Here is a 19,268-nt window from a genome sequence, read left to right on the forward strand (position 1 = left end):
ATCATGTTTTGCTGAGGGAGGGGGAATGGGAACAGGAACACAGGTAAGGCTCTGTGGTGTCAGAGCTGGGAATGGGGACACTAAGGAAGGAAACTGGAATCATGCTTACTGGAAGTTCACCCCAATAAACATCGAATTGTTTGCACCTTTGGACTTCGGGTATTGTTGTTCTCTGTTCACGCGAGAAGGACCAGGGAAGTAAGTGGGAGAAGGAATAAGCCCCCTAACAGCAACTAGCTGTTCTTTTGCTCACTCTAAAATTGGATCAAATATATTACTTCATAGAAATCTAAATTACTACCAGTGTCAAGTAAACTTTGAATTTCTTGTCATTAACATTATAAATCTCATTGTGTGTGAATAGGCCCACAAGTTTTTCCAAATGGCCAGATTTCACCTCCTCCCTCCTTTTCTCTCTTTGAGTAGTGACGTATTTAGTCAGCAGCCCCACGGATTTCACAGAGACTAGACGTGGAGTAATGTACTACTCGCTGTGAGCAACAGCATGCAGAAAGTTTAGAAAGCTAATCAATTTCACAAATGCTGTCCTGTGAGCTTCAAAGAGCTCCTTGCTTGTATTATTAGTTCCTTAGGCCAGGTCCACACTACAGATGTCTGCCAGCATAACTACATTGGTCAGCGGTGAAAAGAGATGTGATCCCTGATCGACAGAGCTGTGCTGGCAGAAGACCCTGGTGTAGATGCAGCTGGCAAAGCTGTCCTTTTACTGCTATACCTTGTTTTGTTGAATAGGCATTTTCACTACACCAGTACAAAAATACAGACTTGTTGGAGTAGCTGCTGTTACACTAGGATTGATTTGCTGTTAATAGTATAAATGTATTCCTACACCAGTAAAGCACTCCTACGGCAAACATGGCCTATGTCTTCTCACTTTGCAATCCTTTTTTCTTTGGAAGCCCATATTGTACTATTTGGTATGATTAGGGGGAAAAAATAGACAGCAAAAGTTCTGTCAGAATTTGCTATTTATTATAATAAAACCAAAATATACATTTAACAGTTTCAGATACCTTTGGATTACAAGATTGGAATTCCTGTTAAAACAACAGGATTGCCAAGCTCAAAGCTAGTTAGTGACCATGTACAACGCTTTACTTATGATGTTACATAATTAGCTATATTGGTTGTAGTAGTGTTGTAGCCATGTCAGTCCCAGGATATTAAAGAGAGAAGGTGAGTGAGGTAGTATCTTTTACAGAACCAACTTTTGTGGGGGAAAGAGAAAAGCTTTCAGGTTTACCCGAATGAAGAGCTCTGTATAAGCTCAAAAGCTTGTCTCTTTCACCAACAGAAGTTGGTCCAGTAAAATATATTGCTTCACCCACTGTGTCTCTATATTTAGCCATGGTAATTTACAAATGGGCCCTTTCCACCAAAAATGGGTTTTTTTTCCATATTACTCTATAAATAATGATACTATAAATGTGAAATGGACTCCTTCACAGAGTCAGTCTAAGAACCACTTAAGCCCTATAACATGGTTTTAAATGGTGCATAGTTCTTGTGCTGGACTTCTGAAATAGTGTGAGTTTTGTCCTATGTGAAAATATTAGCCTTACTGACAGAATGTGAGGCATTAACCAAATTCCTTTTGGTCAGTCTGCTTGGCCATGACTTTTCTCTTGAGAGCACTTGGAGAGGTTTTGAGCAGTTTCCTTTCTTCCCAGCCAGACTTATGCTGAGATATTTGAAATTTTCTGTCATTAATTGTGGGGGAAAATGCACTTCATACAAGTGATGGAAAAGATTATAGATCAGTCTCTCTTGATTTGTATGTTTCATAGATTTCTGTACTTCTTATCCAGTAGTAATGTACTGTAGTTTTTACAATGTCAACATGTTGACTAGCAAACTTAAAATGACATTTTTACATTTACTTTACATAGAAATCTCTTCAATTTAAGTCATGAAGAAATCATAAGTAACAGAACTTAAGGAATCCTTTAGAGCAGGTTGATTTTTTTTTAAAGTTGGGTGAGTTTTGGAAAATTTGAAAGCAATTTTCATGATGCCATTGTTCCCGGTATTTTCATTTTTCCTGAATTTTCTTGTATAATAATAATTCATTTTCAAACTAAAATTTTCAAAATATGTTTTTTAAAAAATGCCTTGTGACTAAGGGCTTGTCTGCGTGGGGAAGTTTGTGTGGAGTAATAAGCTAGGGTGTGAATTTAAAATGCACTAGCTACCCGTGTGGATACCATTACGCTTTAAAGCGCACAAAGGTGCTCTTAGTGCAGAGTAAGCATGTCCACACAGAGAGTTAATGTGAAGTATCTAGTGTGTACGAGTTGCTCCACACCAGCTACTCTGGGCTTTTTTCCTCATGTAAATAAGCCCGAAAATGACCATGCAATCTTCCCTCCCTGCACAAATATACATTTTGAAAAGCAACAAGCAGGCAATTTTTTTCTTTACAAATTTCTGTTGATTTTTTTTTTGACAAAATGGAAAACTTCAAAAATATGAAAGCTTTTTCCAAAAATATTCCATTTTTGGAAAATGGCCGCATTTTGATAAAGTATTTTTTTCCTTTTAAAATTTGACCATTTCTAGCTATCAGAGTTTTGGAACTTTCAATAACAAATTATATAACTTTAGGTGGTGCTTTGATGTATAGTAAATGCAAGTTTTGTAAACTGATCCTGGCTTTCAGCCTATAGGCAGATATATGGTACTGTCCCATGAAATGCTAAGTGCTTTCAAAACTCATTAAAGTTGTGAAGCCCACAAGGCTCTGCCCGGAGCAGCCATGACACACCTTAGCAGACAAGTTATCTGCCTAAGCCTTCTGTTCCAGTCACTATTACCACGTATGTTGAATCTTCAGAAAATGGCTGGTCTTGGACATGGTTCCATTTAACAGCAGGAATAGCAAGAACAAAATGAAAGAATACAAAAAGCAGCCAAAGGCACTTATATATAACAAGAGTAATGGAGCAGAATATAAAACACCACCAAAATCGAGACATGTCTGCATCCATTAAAAATATCATGACTGCCTATGAGTGGACAGATGACTTTCTTGGCACAGACTATATGAAACCATTAACTAGCGGTCTATAGCAGTAATAAAAGTCACCTGGAAACGTTTTTCTGGTTCTTACATCACCCAGAAAGGTTTTTGTTTTAAAGCACAACAGACATTGATTTTAAACTGGGGAATTGTACACAATAACAATACAATAAAGAGGGAAAAGACCAACTTTAAACAAGAGTTTCAAAATCTCATTATTGAGGCAAATTTCACCTTCCGATCTGTGATTTGTCTTTCCAGATCTGGTTTACATCTGTCAGCCACTGAATAGTTTTGTGTCAAAACATTAGGAAAGTTTGTGGTAGACACTAATCTATACAAACACAAGTGCTTAAGAGAAAACATTGTCTGAGATGAGAATATGTTAAGGGGCCTTCTAGTATGTTTAACTTTATACACCAAGCAATGAGCCAAATCCTGAAATCTTCACTGATTTTCCTAGTTTTTTCTTAATGTCAGCAAGAGTTTGCCTGAGTGAGGACTGAGTGAAAACCAAGGAAGGATTTGGCCCGATAACTTGAGACAACAGACTTGGATTGTGGGTTATAAAAACAAACCTGATCAATTAAGAGCCCAATCCTGCGTCTGTTGAAGTTTGTAGCAATACTGTTGTCCAGTATTATAATTTATTTAAATATTCAGCACTGTCAAAATGTATGCCTGGCTTGGACACTTTTAGGTTTATCATCATTAAAATACTATATGGAAGTAAAAAAACCAAGATTTTTCACAGCCTTAAAATTCTTTCATGAGCTGTTCTTTTATCCTTCCTTTTCCTGTCTATAATGAATTTATTTTATAAACCTGAATAGATTACAATTACAAAGGATTTCACATATCAGCTAATCACAGAAGCCTAATTCTGAGTAATATTTGTGACACTAAGGTAAAATATAATAAGGGACCACTTAAATTTTCATAAATTGTAACAGAATATATTGGAGAGACATGTGGACTTGATTTTCCTGTCATGCAGGTGTAATTCCACTGCCTTCCATGCAGTTAACTCCTGATTCTCCTCTGTATAATGAATCTCTACATAGTTATCTACACTCTAGGCTGCGTCTTGGAATAACTTGCTATAATTATTTTGGTTAGGTTCAGATCTATATTCTACTGAAGCCAATGGGACTTTGGTCACTGACATCAATGACTGAGCTGGCTCTGTAAGTATTTTTAACTCATACTAATCAGTTGCAACAACCTTGTGTTACACATAAAATAAAATGCATCCAATTACTTATGTAGGTCCCTACAAAACAGTCATACACATGACAGCAGTTTAGTAGGAAAATCATGTTCCAATAACCATGTATTAATTTTCGATAAGGGATTTGTAAATGGTAGGTGCATATCAAGACTTACATAGATTTGATTAAAATTTCAGAGCATTTTAGACTACGGCCCAATTCTGATCTCATATGAATGTAAACCCAGAGTAATTCCATTAAGTTTAATTCTGTACATCAGTATGATTGAGATAGGAATCAGGGTCCAATGTCTAGTTGAGGACTGGCAAAATCAAGGATCTTGGCTCCTCAGCATATGTGTAAATGTAACTGCTTGCACAGAAAACTGTGTCTGTGATATGAATACATTTTCACACATGTCCCTAGAATGTTTACCAGCAAAGGAAACAATTTATCAGAAGAAGAGTTAAACGCTTTATTCCTTTGTCCGCTAATCCCACTGCCAGTTTTGTTTTAACTGACTTCTGGACTACTACTGTATTTAGGACCTGTTGGATCTTAAAGCTGGCATCAGTTTTTAGAATTCTAACAACTACAATACAAGCTGCACTGGATGTTCTGACAGCCTGTTTGAGATGGATGCAACTCAGACAAACACCAGTTATCTTCTGAAGTGGGGAGAGAAGGAATTATTTTATTTTATTTTGTTGAGGTAGGGGAAGAGCATTTATTACTGATTGAACCAAAGTAACTTTTTTTAAAGTCTGCACTGGGGGGATCTGTTTAGAACCTTCAGTTATTAATGTGGAGGTAACTTTTTCCATGCTTAACCTAAACTTTGGGTATCATTACAGACGCTCCCCGGGTTACACAAGACCCGATTTACACAAATTCATACTTACGGAAGAAATTCCGTGAGCTAGAAATAGGAGGGGTTTTTTTTGCATAACATTTGGGTAAACGTTTCCGACTTATGCAAAAGTCAAGTTATGCAAAGCTTTCCGGAACGGAATGATTGTGTAAGTCGGGGAGTGTCTGTACTTTTATTGAGCACTTTAAGGAGGGTGGGTTCAGTTTCATTTTAACTACGAGCCTGTTGTGGCTCATTATACAGCTCAGCAGCACAATGGACCCTCAAGTCCCCATTTTGAAATTTAAGTAGACCCAGGTTTGTGCCTTTAAATTATATATTTAGGAAGGGAATCCTTTCTTGTCTAGCTCTTGTTGCTACAATTCCCTGGGTTAGCTCATTCTGTTCTCCTTGAGACTGTTTTGGGGATTGTACATTACAGAAGGATCCACTACTCTTACTCCTGACCTTGGTTATTGACTGAATATCAAACAACTGTCTAAAGAAATCCCTTCTTATCCTTCCTCAGTGTTCCCTGGACTATCTATCTAATTTACTGGTCTCCAGGGCCCCTTGGAATCATGACCAGCGTATCATCTACTATGAGAAGCAGTGTGCTAGCTCAGAGTACATCACTTATAAAATGTATTGAACCACAGATTTTTATCTGCACAATATTATTAAATATCCCTCCCCGGGGTGGTATGAATCCAATATGGCACAACGACTTGGAGGATTACTGAATTTATTTCCCCAGGATAGAAATGGCCTCATTCCTCACTTGGGGCTTCACTCTGCTACTTCACACAGGAGAGTTGAGGTCAGTCCTCTGAGAGGAATCCTCTTGCAAGAATACTTAAAATAAAACAAAACCCCTTGAATTTAAGAGTAGTAACATTTTAATTCAATCTTTTATGCTCGCAGTCACAGTGGTGCAGCCCTTAGGCCCTCAAGACTCCTGTTGAAGTTGATGGGGAGTTTTGTGTGAGGATTGTAGCACTAGGCTCTGCAAAGCTATTTAAACCTAAAGGAAATCAATTGTGTTCAGCTCTTAAGGAAGATGGAAAAAAGTACCAACCAAACAACAAACAGCTCATTTAGGGCCAAATCCTGCTCACCTTATCTCATTGAGTAGGGCCACTGAAGTGAGTCCATGGTTCTACTTTTATGAATAAGGTAAGTAGGGTTTGTGCTGTAATGAATAATTACACTACTCAGTCCAGTCCTGCTCCCATTGACTTCAGTGGGAGCAGGAGCAGGCCCCTTGTCAGTATATGTAAGCACAGGCCCAGGATGGATTATTTGATGGTAGCACCTTAGCTTAATCATGGCGTGGCACCACTCATTCCCAGAAGGACCAACTCTGAGAGATGGTACTTTCTGGACTGATAAAATACAACACGGAATACATCGGTGGGTTCTGTATGGTGACTGCAGTCATTCTTAGGCAAAATTTTTTTAAAGTGATTCAAGATTTTGTGTGTCTCATTTTTGGGTTTCCAACTTAAGATTCCTTAAATGGGCCTCATATTTACAGGATAACACCCCTTATGGAGTCTCAAATTGGGCAAGAAACATCAGGGCAGTCAAAATCACTAGTCACTTTTGAAAATCTTGACGTAAGGTCCTATTGCTGTACAAGCTGATTTCTGAGCATAATGCTTACTATTGTGAAAAGTTCTACAGACATTAATAGGCTACTCAGAGTAATAAAGATTAACCTTACTAATAAGAGCCCAGGACATCAGTCTCTTTGATTAAAGGTCCTGTACAATGAAACTCCCCTCTCATCTTTTATAATATTTAACACTTGCAGAGTACACTATCAAAGTACTGAGCACAAACTACCTAATACCTTCTAATTAACTAATGTATCTCTTAATGAAAAAACAAAGAATATAAACCCCGTCTTTATACAATACATGCACATTCAGTTTTAGTTTTTTTACAATGAGCTTGAGTCAGCTGGGGTTCCTTTCTCCGATCTGAAAAACACACCACCATATTTGTATCATTTATCAGAAAGAAAATGTACAATGACACAGATTGTATGGACACAATTATTGATCTGGGACTGAAAGCACACACACACTGGGTAGCAGATAGGGATAATCTCCAGCATTCAGAGCCAAAGTTCTTGGTTCCTTAATGAATTGCACATCAATTACATGGGTTTTCCACAGACTTTGCTATCCAGACATGTAGAATGCATGAGAAACAAGTAAAGTCTGTCGGTTTAGTATCCATCAAAGCTTCCTTCCATGTGAGGACGTCGCTAATTTGTCATTTCACACTCAAAGAGGCGTGAAAGGCAAAAAGGGGGAGGTTTGGTAGAGTGGGGGAGAGGGGCTGCAAAGCATGAGAAGAGGCAATAGGCCTGATTTTGATCTTGCTTACACTAGCGTAAATTGGAAGAAAGTCCAATGAAGCCAATGGAGTTATACTGGTGTAAATCAGATCTGAAGGAAGCACAGTGTCTCTTGCTCACACAAGAAGATTTATCTTATTAAAGAGCAGAAAGTAAAACTAGGAACAATTTACAAATGATGCTATTGTAAATCACAAAGCTGCTCCTCTCTAACTTGTACTTCAGTTAATTTACACATGGGCTTTTTTTGTTTTTATTTAATTATAATAAAAAAGTATTAATTCCAACACCACAATACCTTGTTTGAAATACACAAGACCTTTTATAAAACAAATACACAAGTCTGAGGAATGTCTGCTCTTTCCCCATTGTTATACCTGGTGTAAGAGCACTGTCAGTTTCTGTCTGTCACCAAATATGTTTCCCTCATTGTCTTTTGTCATCAAGTTCGGGAGGTTTTTTGTGCGTGTGTTCACCTCTCCTCTTTTTTCCACAACAAACTAACCATACTCCAGAAAATGAAGCCAGTCGGGGGTTAGAGTTGTAGAGGTGAGTGGAGACATTCAGGGTAAAATCTTCAGCAAGACAATAGAGGTGAAGGCAGAAATCTCATTATTTGTTAATAGGGTTTGTGCATGTACCTCCCACATGCTTCTTACGAAATTTACTCTCGAGTATCTTGCTGGCAGTTTCAATTTGAGTCAACAGTTCATTTCAGCAGATGGACTGCAAACTAGAGGCTGCTTATGCCCTAATGAATAAAGTTCTACATTTCCTCCTCTTAAGATGTGATTACATTTTTAAAGGGGAAAACGAGTGTTACTTCTAAGCTGATATTTAATTTGATTTTTTGCTTTGCTTCTCTGCGTTAGCAAATGCCACCCATGTACCTAAATATATGCCCAATGGGTAATTTAGTATAGTTTTGCAGATCTGTCATGAAATGGCCTGTATCTATATGGCACCTCCCATCCTTACAAGACCCCCCAGCACTTTTACAAATACATCCACCTACCCCTGAACTGCAGCCAACTCTCGGGTGGAATGTAGCAGTCCATTAATAATATACTGTAACATAGACTTTAAATCTCATACAAAAATTATGCCAGGGAAGCCATGGAACACCCCCATGACATATGTCACGAATCAGCTTCTCACTAAGTGTTAGCTATGAAATCTGAATTTTTCGGGGAAAAAACAGATTTGGAATTATTGCCTTGAGTGCGGTGCTCAAATAAGGAATTTGTCATTTGCTATCATATTCCAGTGCAGTTCTGTACAGACCAATAATGACTGTGCATTATCTAATCTCAGTGAGAAGCAACATTAATTAATAGGAAGGATGCACAAAACAGAACACAGTATTTTTGCATGTTAAATGTCCTTTCTTTAAATAGAATATAAAAGCTATGTAGATGTTGGCCTGGCATCTGGGCTGCTGACAGGTTCATGGTGCCTTCGATTTCGCTTTTTCTTCATCTCCTGCATGTGCTTCCATTTTGCCCCACCTTTGTTCCGCTGCCGCCGCTTCTCCCGGTGCCACATCTGTTCACACCACTCCTCCAGGCTGAAGCTGGGGCTGCTGACAAGTTGAATGTAATCCTTGTATCTCAGCCGTGACTCAGTAAGCAAATCTCTCCCTCGTCCCTCTTCATCCTCCGTTTTCTGAGTGCTTTCCATGTGCCCATTCTCTATGACGTTCAAATTTAACTTCACGATGGTGTGAACAAACGTGTGCTCCTGTGCTTTGCAGTAATACGCCCCTGTGTCCTTTCTCTGCAGGCTGCGGATCAGCAGTCCGTATTCCGTTTTGATGATCCTCTCATCAGCCTTCAGCTGTGAGGTTGGACAAAGCAGAAAAGAATGCATTAAAAGCACAGGAAAAATAAAATTTGAGTACGTGTTAGGTGGGGAGTAGAGGAGACAGAGGGGATGATTGGCTCAGGGACTGACAATGAGAAATGCAGCCTTTTACCTCTAGGTCACTGGCACATAAGTACCTTAGATAAAGAGATACGTATGGAGCCATTTGAATTTCAGAGTTCTACTCTTCAATTGATAACTGTAATCTCATCAGCATGCATTAGTTAAATGTACATACAGTCTGAGAGGATAGAGTCACCAAGAAATAATACAATTAAACAGACCAAAACAACGGCAAGGTAGCTGACTTTCTCGAAGCAAGGGTTGGATAGTTAGCTGGACAAATCCCATTAGATTGCAAGCTGTTTGGGGCAGGGCTTATCATTTTATTCTGTTTGTACAACACATAGCACAATGGGGTCCTGGTCCATGACTGGGGTGCCTAGCCATGACCGCAATACATATAATAAATCAATAGTAATAACTATTAAGACAATGAATCTGCTTCTGATCTGACACTGGGTTTACAACAGTGTAAACTCTCTTAACTTCAGTGTAGTTACTCTTCATTTACACCATTGTCAGTGAGATCAGAAAAACGTCAATGCTAAACCTCAGGGAGCTAAAACCCAGTGCAATTCTTTTATCATGTAGGGTTTACAATCCGTGAATGAGAAAACCTGGAAAAAACAGAGATTTAAAGCTAAGGCTGAATTTCTGTGCATTATGTACCCTATTCACTGCAACATTTGTGGAATTGTACTTGAGATTGTGAAGGCTGTGGAAATACTTGCTATATCTAGCACAATAGGACATGTTAGCCACTGGTGTGCCGGCTCAATGCAATTGGTACCTGAGGCAAACATAGCCATCCATGCTGCCAGCTACTTTGCAAATCTGGTAACCTACAAGTGATTTACAAAATTAATTAAGCCTCACAACCCCTCTCTGAGGCACTGATATGTTAGGACCCTTGCAGATGGAGAAACATGGATGCTAAGTGATTTGCCCAAGGCCACACAAAGACTCAGTGGCAGAATTGTGAGTAGAGCCCTGACTCCCAGTCCCTTGTTCTAATTCCATACCCCAGAGTACATTCCCTCTGAAGCACGGATGTTGGGAAAGGCAGCTGGTACTTCACAGAGTGCGCAGTGTTCTGCTGCCGCACAGAGGCTGCAGGGGAGCACAACAGCGAAGGGATTGTAGTTCAGCTTGATTAGCCCACAATGCAGCATGCTCATTGAACGCATCTTCAGCGCCACTAGGGTATTGTTATAATACGCAAGGACCCTCTTTAATTCACTATTGTGCTGAGTGATTAGGGGTCTGGAACACATGAGTTATGAGGAGAGACTGAGGGAGCTGGGATTGTTTAGCCTGCAGAAGAGAAGAATGAGGGGGGATTTGATAGCTGCTTTCAACTACCTGAAAGGGGGTTCCAAAGAGGATGGCTCTAGACTGTTCTCAATGGTAGCAGATGACAGAACGAGGAGTAATGGTCTCAAGCTGCAGTGGGGGAGGTTTAGATTGGATATTAGGAAAAACTTTTTCACTAAGAGGGTGGTGAAACACTGGAATGCGTTACCTAGGGAGGTGGTAGAATCTCCTTCCTTAGAGGTTTTTAAGGTCAGGCTTGACAAAGCCCTGGCTGGGATGATTTAACTGGGAATTGGTCCTGCTTCGAGCAGGGGGTTGGACTAGATGACCTTCTGGGGTCCCTTCCAACCCTTATATTCTATGATTCTATGAGTGCCTCACTGGAAAAAAAGAAAAAGAAGAAAGAAATCTGGAAAATGTCCCAGACTACACATCTGCCCTTCCAGCATATTTCAGAGGAAGAAGATCAGGGAAGCATAAAGATGAGTAAATTAACTGTATTCACAGTGGGTAGACTACACACTGTTTTTATGTGAACAATCTGTATGCAATTCTTCATCCCTAAATAATATATAAGTCCTGCTTCTGCTAGCCTGGCTTGCTACCATGCTAGCTGAGCCACTCTTCAGCCAGAGATGTGCAGCTGCCTGTGTGCCACTTGATGACCCGCTCAGAGAGCACACGTCAGCTACTAGAAAGGCGGGGTGGTCTGCTGAACAGAGCTCGGCTCAGCTGGGGCTTACTGGTGGGTTCTGTTTGGTTCTGTCATGGCCACACATCATGGCCTGAGGCAAGGCAGCTCTGGGCTTCAGTTTCCTCATTCAGAAATTGGCGACAGTAATACTTACTGCGTCACAAGGGGGAAGTCGGGCTTATTTAATAAGTGTCTGGCAAGTGCTTTGTGATCTTTTGATACCAGGCACGATACAACCCCAAAGTTTGTCTGAATTAAACTAAATTGGTCATGCTCAAAATACAAGCACATTTACAGCAGCTAAGGGTCCTGCAATAGCGGGGAGATGGACTAGGTAACGTAATAAGTCTTTTCTTTCACCAGATTCTATCACATAGGGCAGTGTTTCCCAAACTTTTCAGGATGGCATCCCCTTATTTGAAGTAAAAAAATTTTGCAACCCCCTTGCATTGATTGTAAAGTAACAATAACAATGTATCAATGATAACAACGATACACCTATATAATTTATTTGTGTGTGCGTGTTGCGCGGTTGAGAGACAATACTTGACCCTGAAGAGTAAGGCTGGGTAGGCAGTGGTGGAGAGAGATTTTCTTTGATGTAGATTATAATAACATTTCCAGTGCCTCGCAAACATCCCCCATCTCCCCAGTTGCCTTTCATGATCCACCCTTTCTTCCCCTGTAAGGATTGCGACCCACCAATTAAGAAACATTGACATGGACAACTTCTGGATGTCTGAGGAAGACAGAGAAATATAGAGTGGGATTTTCAAAACTGCTCAGCATTGGCCTTTACTCTGTTGCCATTAGAACCCGTATGGATTTCAACAGGAGCAGAGTTAGACCGAGTGAGATTTCTTGAAAATTTCACCTAGACATGGCATTGTATTTTGTCAAGTGATACCACAACATTTAGTATCCTGCAAAAGTAGAATACAAAAGAGATATTTTAAGTTTTTGAAAAGGCCTATTTTGAAGATAAGGGTTCCCTCACTTTTGCTATTATTGTTTCTAAGGCCACCTAAAGATATATTATTAGGTGTCTTCCAAAACAGAAAGCCTTCTCCAAGATGCTTAGAAGCCAAGATTATGCATTTAATCAGCATGGGCATGGCAGTATGAGGAAAGGTTTTTATAAATTATTCTGGGAAAACATGTTCTAATCTGGTTAATTTTGTGTAGGCATTATGAAAAAGGTGGATCTTAAAAAGGGGCTTGAATGAGTTGAGGGTGGTGACTTTTCATAGCAGCTCAAGCAGGTCATGCCAGGAGTACAGACTGGTGTGCAAGAAAGTGCAAAGAGGGCTGTGGGTAAAGTTGATGAGCAGGGCGAAAAGGCTGGTGATGCTGGTGGAGCAGAAATGACGCAATAAGAGACAAGAGGCTCAAACCACTGCTGAGCCCAAGTAAGGGAGTTTCAAAGAGGCATCCTGTGGCTCCCTGACACCATAGTTTAGAGCAGATTAAGGGCTGTTCTACACTATGTCCCAGCTGCAGTGTCCTCCAAAGAGCTGTTTGCAGCTGGGAACTGCCAGAGCACAGCTTGCTCTGGCCACATCTCTGATTCTGGAGGCAGAGGGCTGGCTACATTGGTTTAGGGTGACCAGACATCCTGATATTATCGGGACCACCCTGATATTAGGGGCTTTGTCTTATATATGCAACTATACCTCCCTGCAAAAAAGTGTCTTGATTTTTCACACTTGCTATATGGTCACTCTATATCGGCTACACGTCAGACCTCCTACAGTAAGGGAATCTGCAGCCGGCTGTTTAAGCTGGCTGTACACTGGTTCAAAGACACCACAGTGGGGCTCAGCCTATTGTCAGGTAAAACGAAGGACAGAGCTATGGAGGATCTTGAAGAATCTAGAATTAGAAGAGCTGTTGGGTCACTTAGTCCATCTCCGTACGAATTATTACCATGCATAATTTGTAATACAGTAGCCTTCATGTGCAGTTTGACACTAGGATGGAGCTTCTCAGATGGAGCTAGGCTGTTCTCGGTGGTGGCAGATGACAGAACAAGGAGCAGTGGTCTCAAGTTCCAGTGTGGGAGGTCTACGCTGGATATCAGGAAACACTATTTCACTAGGAGGGTGGTGAAGCACTGGCATGCGTTACCTAGGGAGGTGGTGGAATCTTCATCCTTAGAGGTTTTTAAGGCCTGGCTTGACAAAGCTCTGGCTGGGATGATTTAGTTGGTGTTGGTCCTACTTTGAGTTCTGTTCACAGTACAGTATAGTTATAAATGTGCTAAATGTTGAGGTTCCCATCACTCTCCTTGGGAGCCCACACCACGGGCTAACCAACGCTAAGGTGGTTGTGTCTCTTAATCCTAATCCATCTCTACTTTCATTTTTAATGAATAAGATTCTTATTCAAGATCCCATTTACATCTTGGTTATTGATTTATGGAAACTGTCACCCCCTCCTTTTCTGTGGCTTTATTGTTAATTCCTTTCTTATTCTCTGACAGGATGAAATTATGGCTCTGATTTCACACATATTGAGCCACATTTCATAATTGCTTTCCCTTCCACTTCTTTTTTTTTGTATCCTGTTTATGTTGTTTTACCCATAGCTTCAGAACTCTTCCTGTCTTTCCTCTCTACTTTTTCCCCCACAGGACTCTGGAGTTTCATAAACACCTGGCATTTCATTACTTGGTAGTAGATCTTTAACCTTTCACTTGAATACTTAATTTGTTCTTTAGTTTCTGACCTGCAGATGTAAAACATGTTTTATTAAATTTTGAGTATAGTGACAAGCCTGGTTACGTATGAGATATCATTTTATTTCTGTCATATGTGGTTTCATTATTTTAAAGTGTATCATAAACAATAATTCTGCTGGAGCTATAATGAGTTTTTTAGCAATTCAGAAGACCAAAGATCCCAGTTCAATAATGTGATTAACTTTAAGCAGGTATTTTAAGATGAACATATGATTAAGTGTTTTGTTGAATCAGGGCCAAAATTGTGAGCCACAGAAATTAAGCAGTTGATTATCAACATTCGTCCACTTAGGTCTTCTGGTGTCATGCTTGATTCAGCTTGCAAATAGGTTGCAGTGTGCATGCTATATCTTCTCAATGACAAGGAAGCAGAGTTTAACAGCATTCTGTATATTCTTTCAGCAACTTTTAAATAGTTTTTTTATCATTGATATAAAATATTAAATAAAATGTGCAGAGCACAGATTCAGAAAATGCCCGGCAAAGGAATAAGAGGCTCATTTACATTATTTGCTTGATTTTTACAGCATGAATTTGGCAATGGGGGGAAACACAGATTGCCATAAGGATGGCAAATCTTGAAACGGTAAGATAGTAAAGAGCTAAGGATTCAAAAGTGGCATGGCATCAGGTTAGGTCAACGTTTTTTGTCCTTTGTTAATGGTGTGTTTAGATGGCTCCCTCATTACAACTAATTCCATGTCAACTTTTTCACAGATGAAACATTGCACCTGTCTATGAGAAGATAGTGGCTTCAAAACCTGCCTTCCCTCATTAATCAACATGTGAAAAAGCACTAGCGGTAAAGCTGAGCTAACCGTGGGTTAGATTACTCCTGGGGGAATTCTGCACCACTGCACAATGTAGAATTTTGCAGAAATTAATGTTTTGCATGCAGAATTTCCTTTCCCCCCCAACAGAAATGGGCTGCAGAACTGCTGGCCACCACTAGGGGCCACTGGACGTGGCAGAGCCCAGCTCACAACTAGAAGATACTGCAGCGGGGAAGAGGAGCTGGTGCAGTTCCCAGCGTGCCCTGAAGGAAGGAGATAGTGTGCAGGAAATTCCATGCCAAGGGGGTATGAGTGTCTAGGCTGGGGGTGGCCATGGCTGGGCTCTGTGGCGGAGGGGGTGTGAGTGTCTGAGTCAGAGGGGGGCCCTGCAGCTGGGCTCTGGGGGAAGGGGTGTGAGTGTCTGGGCCCTGAAAGGCCCCACGGCTGGGCTCCAGGGAAGGAGGGGGTGTGAGTGTCTGACCCCCTGGCTGGGCTCTGCGGGGGGAGGGGGCAGAGAAGCAGGAACTCATCTGTAGTAGGGGTTTCTTTAACTTTCTATTCCTGGGGGAATTTTTGTGTGCGTCTGTATTGTCACAGACATACTTGCTGCCAGGTATTTTGAAATAAATGATTAAATAATTGAAAGTGGCATGATTATATAGTGTTATTTTGACAAATAGAATTTGCAGAATTTTAAAATATTGTGCACAGCATTTTTAATTGTTTGGCATAGAATTGCCCCAGTAGTATTAGATGCAACCGCTGAACAAAGAAAGGGTGGAAGAAACAAAAATAAGGAGCGTTTACTGAGAATTCTCCTTGATCTTCATTATCAGTGGCCTGTATCATCATTCCACTGAGAAAGCGGATCTTTTTTATTATGTGCCATGATGTTACTGTTACACTGGAGAAAATAATAATTGAATTCAAACACCGCTGTAGAGAGAATTATTTTTTTACAATTTTTTTTTTAAATTTGTACTTAATAAAAAATCTAATGGAAAAATCACAAATGTGTTGGGGACATAACAGAGAGACAAGGTGGGTGAAATTTTATCTTTTATTGGAACAACTTCTCATAGTGAGAGAGACAAGATTTTGAGCTTACACAGAGCTCTTCTTCAGGTTTTGGGGTCATAATGTCATTATGTATGGAGAGACATCAGTCACACCATAGTTAAGGTTGAAGCTTACTTCCCATTAGAAGGATAATTTTTAAACTCTCACCCTACACTTACCCAAAGCAAATCAATCTCCCTGAAAATCCACAGGGATATATCTCAGCTCAGGATAGAATTTATTTTTTTTGTAATTGTGGAAAAAAAATAATGGTCTGATTTAAGGACCTCATAGAATTAAAAAACAAACAAACAACCCACCATCACCACCCAGTTGGTTAAAGTAAAGTAAAAGAGTGAAAGAATCATTGATCAACAAACTGAAACAGTTAAAACCTTTAAAGAGTAAGTTGACACTGCTGTCGACACCAGGGGATTTCCCTAAGAAAGCACATCACACCACCAACTTATGATAAAAAGCAGATCAGCTGCATCTTCAATAAAATTCCACAACAAATTAATCAATAACTACCTAACATTACATTCCATCCCTGCTGGGCAATGTGTATTTCAGTCCAGGGTTCCCACTAGTCACCATTCAATGGGCCTCCAAGACAAAATTCCCTTCTCAAAGAACCAGGCCTGATACATGACAGTGTATTCTTACATCTTTACTCGATAATAAAGTCTATGCCCATAACTGCTATTCTCCGCCAAACTTAGCCCTTTTCTACATACTGCTTTCATCTGACTCTTGGGTTTTGGGTTGAATAGTCACAGAATCTATCTACAATCACCACCAGAAACTCATGCCCATGGAGTTGTGGCCAAAGAAAATAGGATATAATCACACAAAAATCATCAGCCACTAACTACCAATGCCTCACACACCCAATTCACCACCAAAAATATCAATTCCACAAAACAGAGATAACTGCCAGATGTGACTAAAGCCTAATCCCTTAATCCAGGGTAAAATGCACCATGGGAAAAAATGCCTTCCTGTCCCCAATGTGGTGACCACAGCAATAGAGTTAAATTCTCTACCAAACACATAGCTTTCAAAGAGAATTACCAACCAGGCTGGATAGCCTAATCCATGGCCAACATCAGCCAGCCAATGTGGGGTGGGACAGTGCGAAAGAGTGAGCTGCTGGTGAAGAAGGTGAAATATGCTGAGGCTCCCCAGTGGTTTATCTTCCATCCCCCACATCATGCAAGGAGTTAAACCATATCAGTGCATAGGCCGTTGTTTCAAACCATATGGCTTGCTCTGTCCCATGGAAGGGTACATGACAGCCTGGCAAACCTGTGGCCACAGGAGACTCTGGGTTGGGGCCAGCCGAATATTGTCTAAAACTATAGGAGGCCAGAGTTAGTAGCTTTGCAGGGAACCCTGGGTTTGCTTTTTCTGGTCCTGACACCTATTATGTACATAACACAACACATAGGAATTTAAAAAGGAATAAACAAACAGCCGAGCTTAAGCTGCAGGAAATTCAGCACGTTAAAGCTTTACGAACAAATGTAAACAAAAGCTTTACAGGATTTTTTATTAATCCAAGTCACAAAACTGTTCTCCCACAAGTCAGTGACTAATCTTCCAAATATGGGAATAAACATGATCAATTGCGTGAGCAACACTAAATACAAAAGCACCAGATAATTGACTCATGACCCACCAAACCGCAGGGAAACGCACTCCCCCTGGCAGCAGAATGACCTGGTGACAGCTCCTGTACCACAGGAGATCCTGTCCCCTCCCATAGGCCATTCTGACTGAAAGTAGGATTCTGAACCATGACCTCAAAGGTGAAATGCAGGAGACATCCTGCTGGGCCAAAGGCTCCCAATCTAGTCTGGATTTTGCCCTTTCTCTCCCCTCAGGAAGCTGTATTGCATGTCATGGACAAAGTGTAACCATCTATTTGTAAAGTGAGGTTTAAAGATCTGCTGAAACATTCCAGCTACACCACTCTAACTAAAAGTCTGTAACTTAAGTTCCAGGTGCACTGAGTCATTCGCAAAGCATGGTATCGTCATCACAATAAGTTATACCTTTAAGACATGCACTAAAATAACATACAGTGTTATTCGAGAAATATAATGCAGGAAGACAGAGCAGAATATAGAACTGTAATAGAAAAAGTTATGGTAAGGTATTGACTTAGCAAAGATCAGGCTATATGTTATATACAGCTACCCTATTTCTGTTACATATGGTATTTTGGTCAAACTAAAGTGCATTAAAAAAACCCTCAACTTTATATCTCTCTATCTTTGCATTTTCTATAGGAATCCACCAACCCTGTTGTATCTCAATTTCCCAACATGAAAAATGAAGATGAAAATGCTCAACCAACTTTGCAAAGCACTTTCAGATCTAAGAGGTGTTAAACATTATCATTATTAAATATACCATCTTCAGATGTAATATTTGGTTAATTAACATTTGTAAATCCTTTTGAGAAACTTGGTTAGGTATTACAGAGGTGAAAGGTTGTTTTTATAATGACTGTGGCTCATCGAAGCACCAATCAAAGTTTCCTGTTCTGGAACACTCTAGAGCATGTGCCTAAGTTTAAGCATGTGCTTAAATCTCTTTTAAAACAATAGGACTTAAATAACTGCTCAATTGTTTTCATAAATTGGATTGGATGTAATCATATATGTAAGTGCTTTTCTGAAGTGGACCACTAGTGAGGTAAGGAATACAGCTTCTTGCACAAGAGAGTCAAAAATAAAACAATTAGGGCAAGAATTACAATATTTCTAGAGAGATTAATATAGGTCTTCCAAGCCATGCGTAGTACAGTTTTCAGTTTAGCCACCTGTGTTTATTAGTGTTCTTTGGCCATTCTCCAGACATACCAGCAGGCCTGCTGATAAGAATACAATATAATTTTTCAAGTATGTGGTATTGATGGAAGTCAAAGATACTGTTTTAAACCACTATAACTTTACCTAAGGCATTAAGCCTGGGGCATGAGATGTGCTAGATATATAAATACATTTGTTATGCGCTCATGCTCAGTGGTGAAGTTCACTTTGCCAAGCTTGAGTATGTAGGGATTGGTACAACAAAAGTACCCCAAAGCCAGGGCCTGCAGACAGTCCTGTTCCTCCAGTTCATGTGGTGGAAAAGCAGCTGCAGCCTGAGCTACTTGCATATAAAGTAGATTATCTGACTCCCAAGGTTAGCACCTATCACTACTCTCCATGGCCCACTATTGGTGTCATAGCCTCATGTGGTCTCCCACATGGCGACTTTCCCCAAAGAGCCCAGATGGTGCT

The 19,268-nt window shown here is 40.2% G+C and overlaps 1 protein-coding gene across 4 annotated transcripts in view; it reads right to left on the reverse strand.

Annotated features, from left to right (window-relative positions):
• Positions 1–971: 971 nt before the first annotated feature.
• The window catches only part of LOC125630489 (semaphorin-3D), a 199,755-nt gene continuing 181,458 nt past the window's right edge, over positions 972–19,268 (reverse strand). For all 4 annotated transcript variants that reach the window (XM_075124521.1, XM_075124522.1, XM_075124520.1 and 1 more), the window contains one exon: positions 972–9,305. In XM_075124521.1, the coding sequence (XP_074980622.1) occupies positions 8,877–9,305 (429 nt within the window). In that variant the 3' untranslated portion in view covers positions 972–8,876. The remainder of the gene's footprint in view (positions 9,306–19,268) is intronic.

This window comes from Caretta caretta, chromosome 1 (assembly GCF_965140235.1).
Source record: "Caretta caretta isolate rCarCar2 chromosome 1, rCarCar1.hap1, whole genome shotgun sequence".
NCBI lineage: Eukaryota > Metazoa > Chordata > Testudines > Cheloniidae > Caretta > Caretta caretta.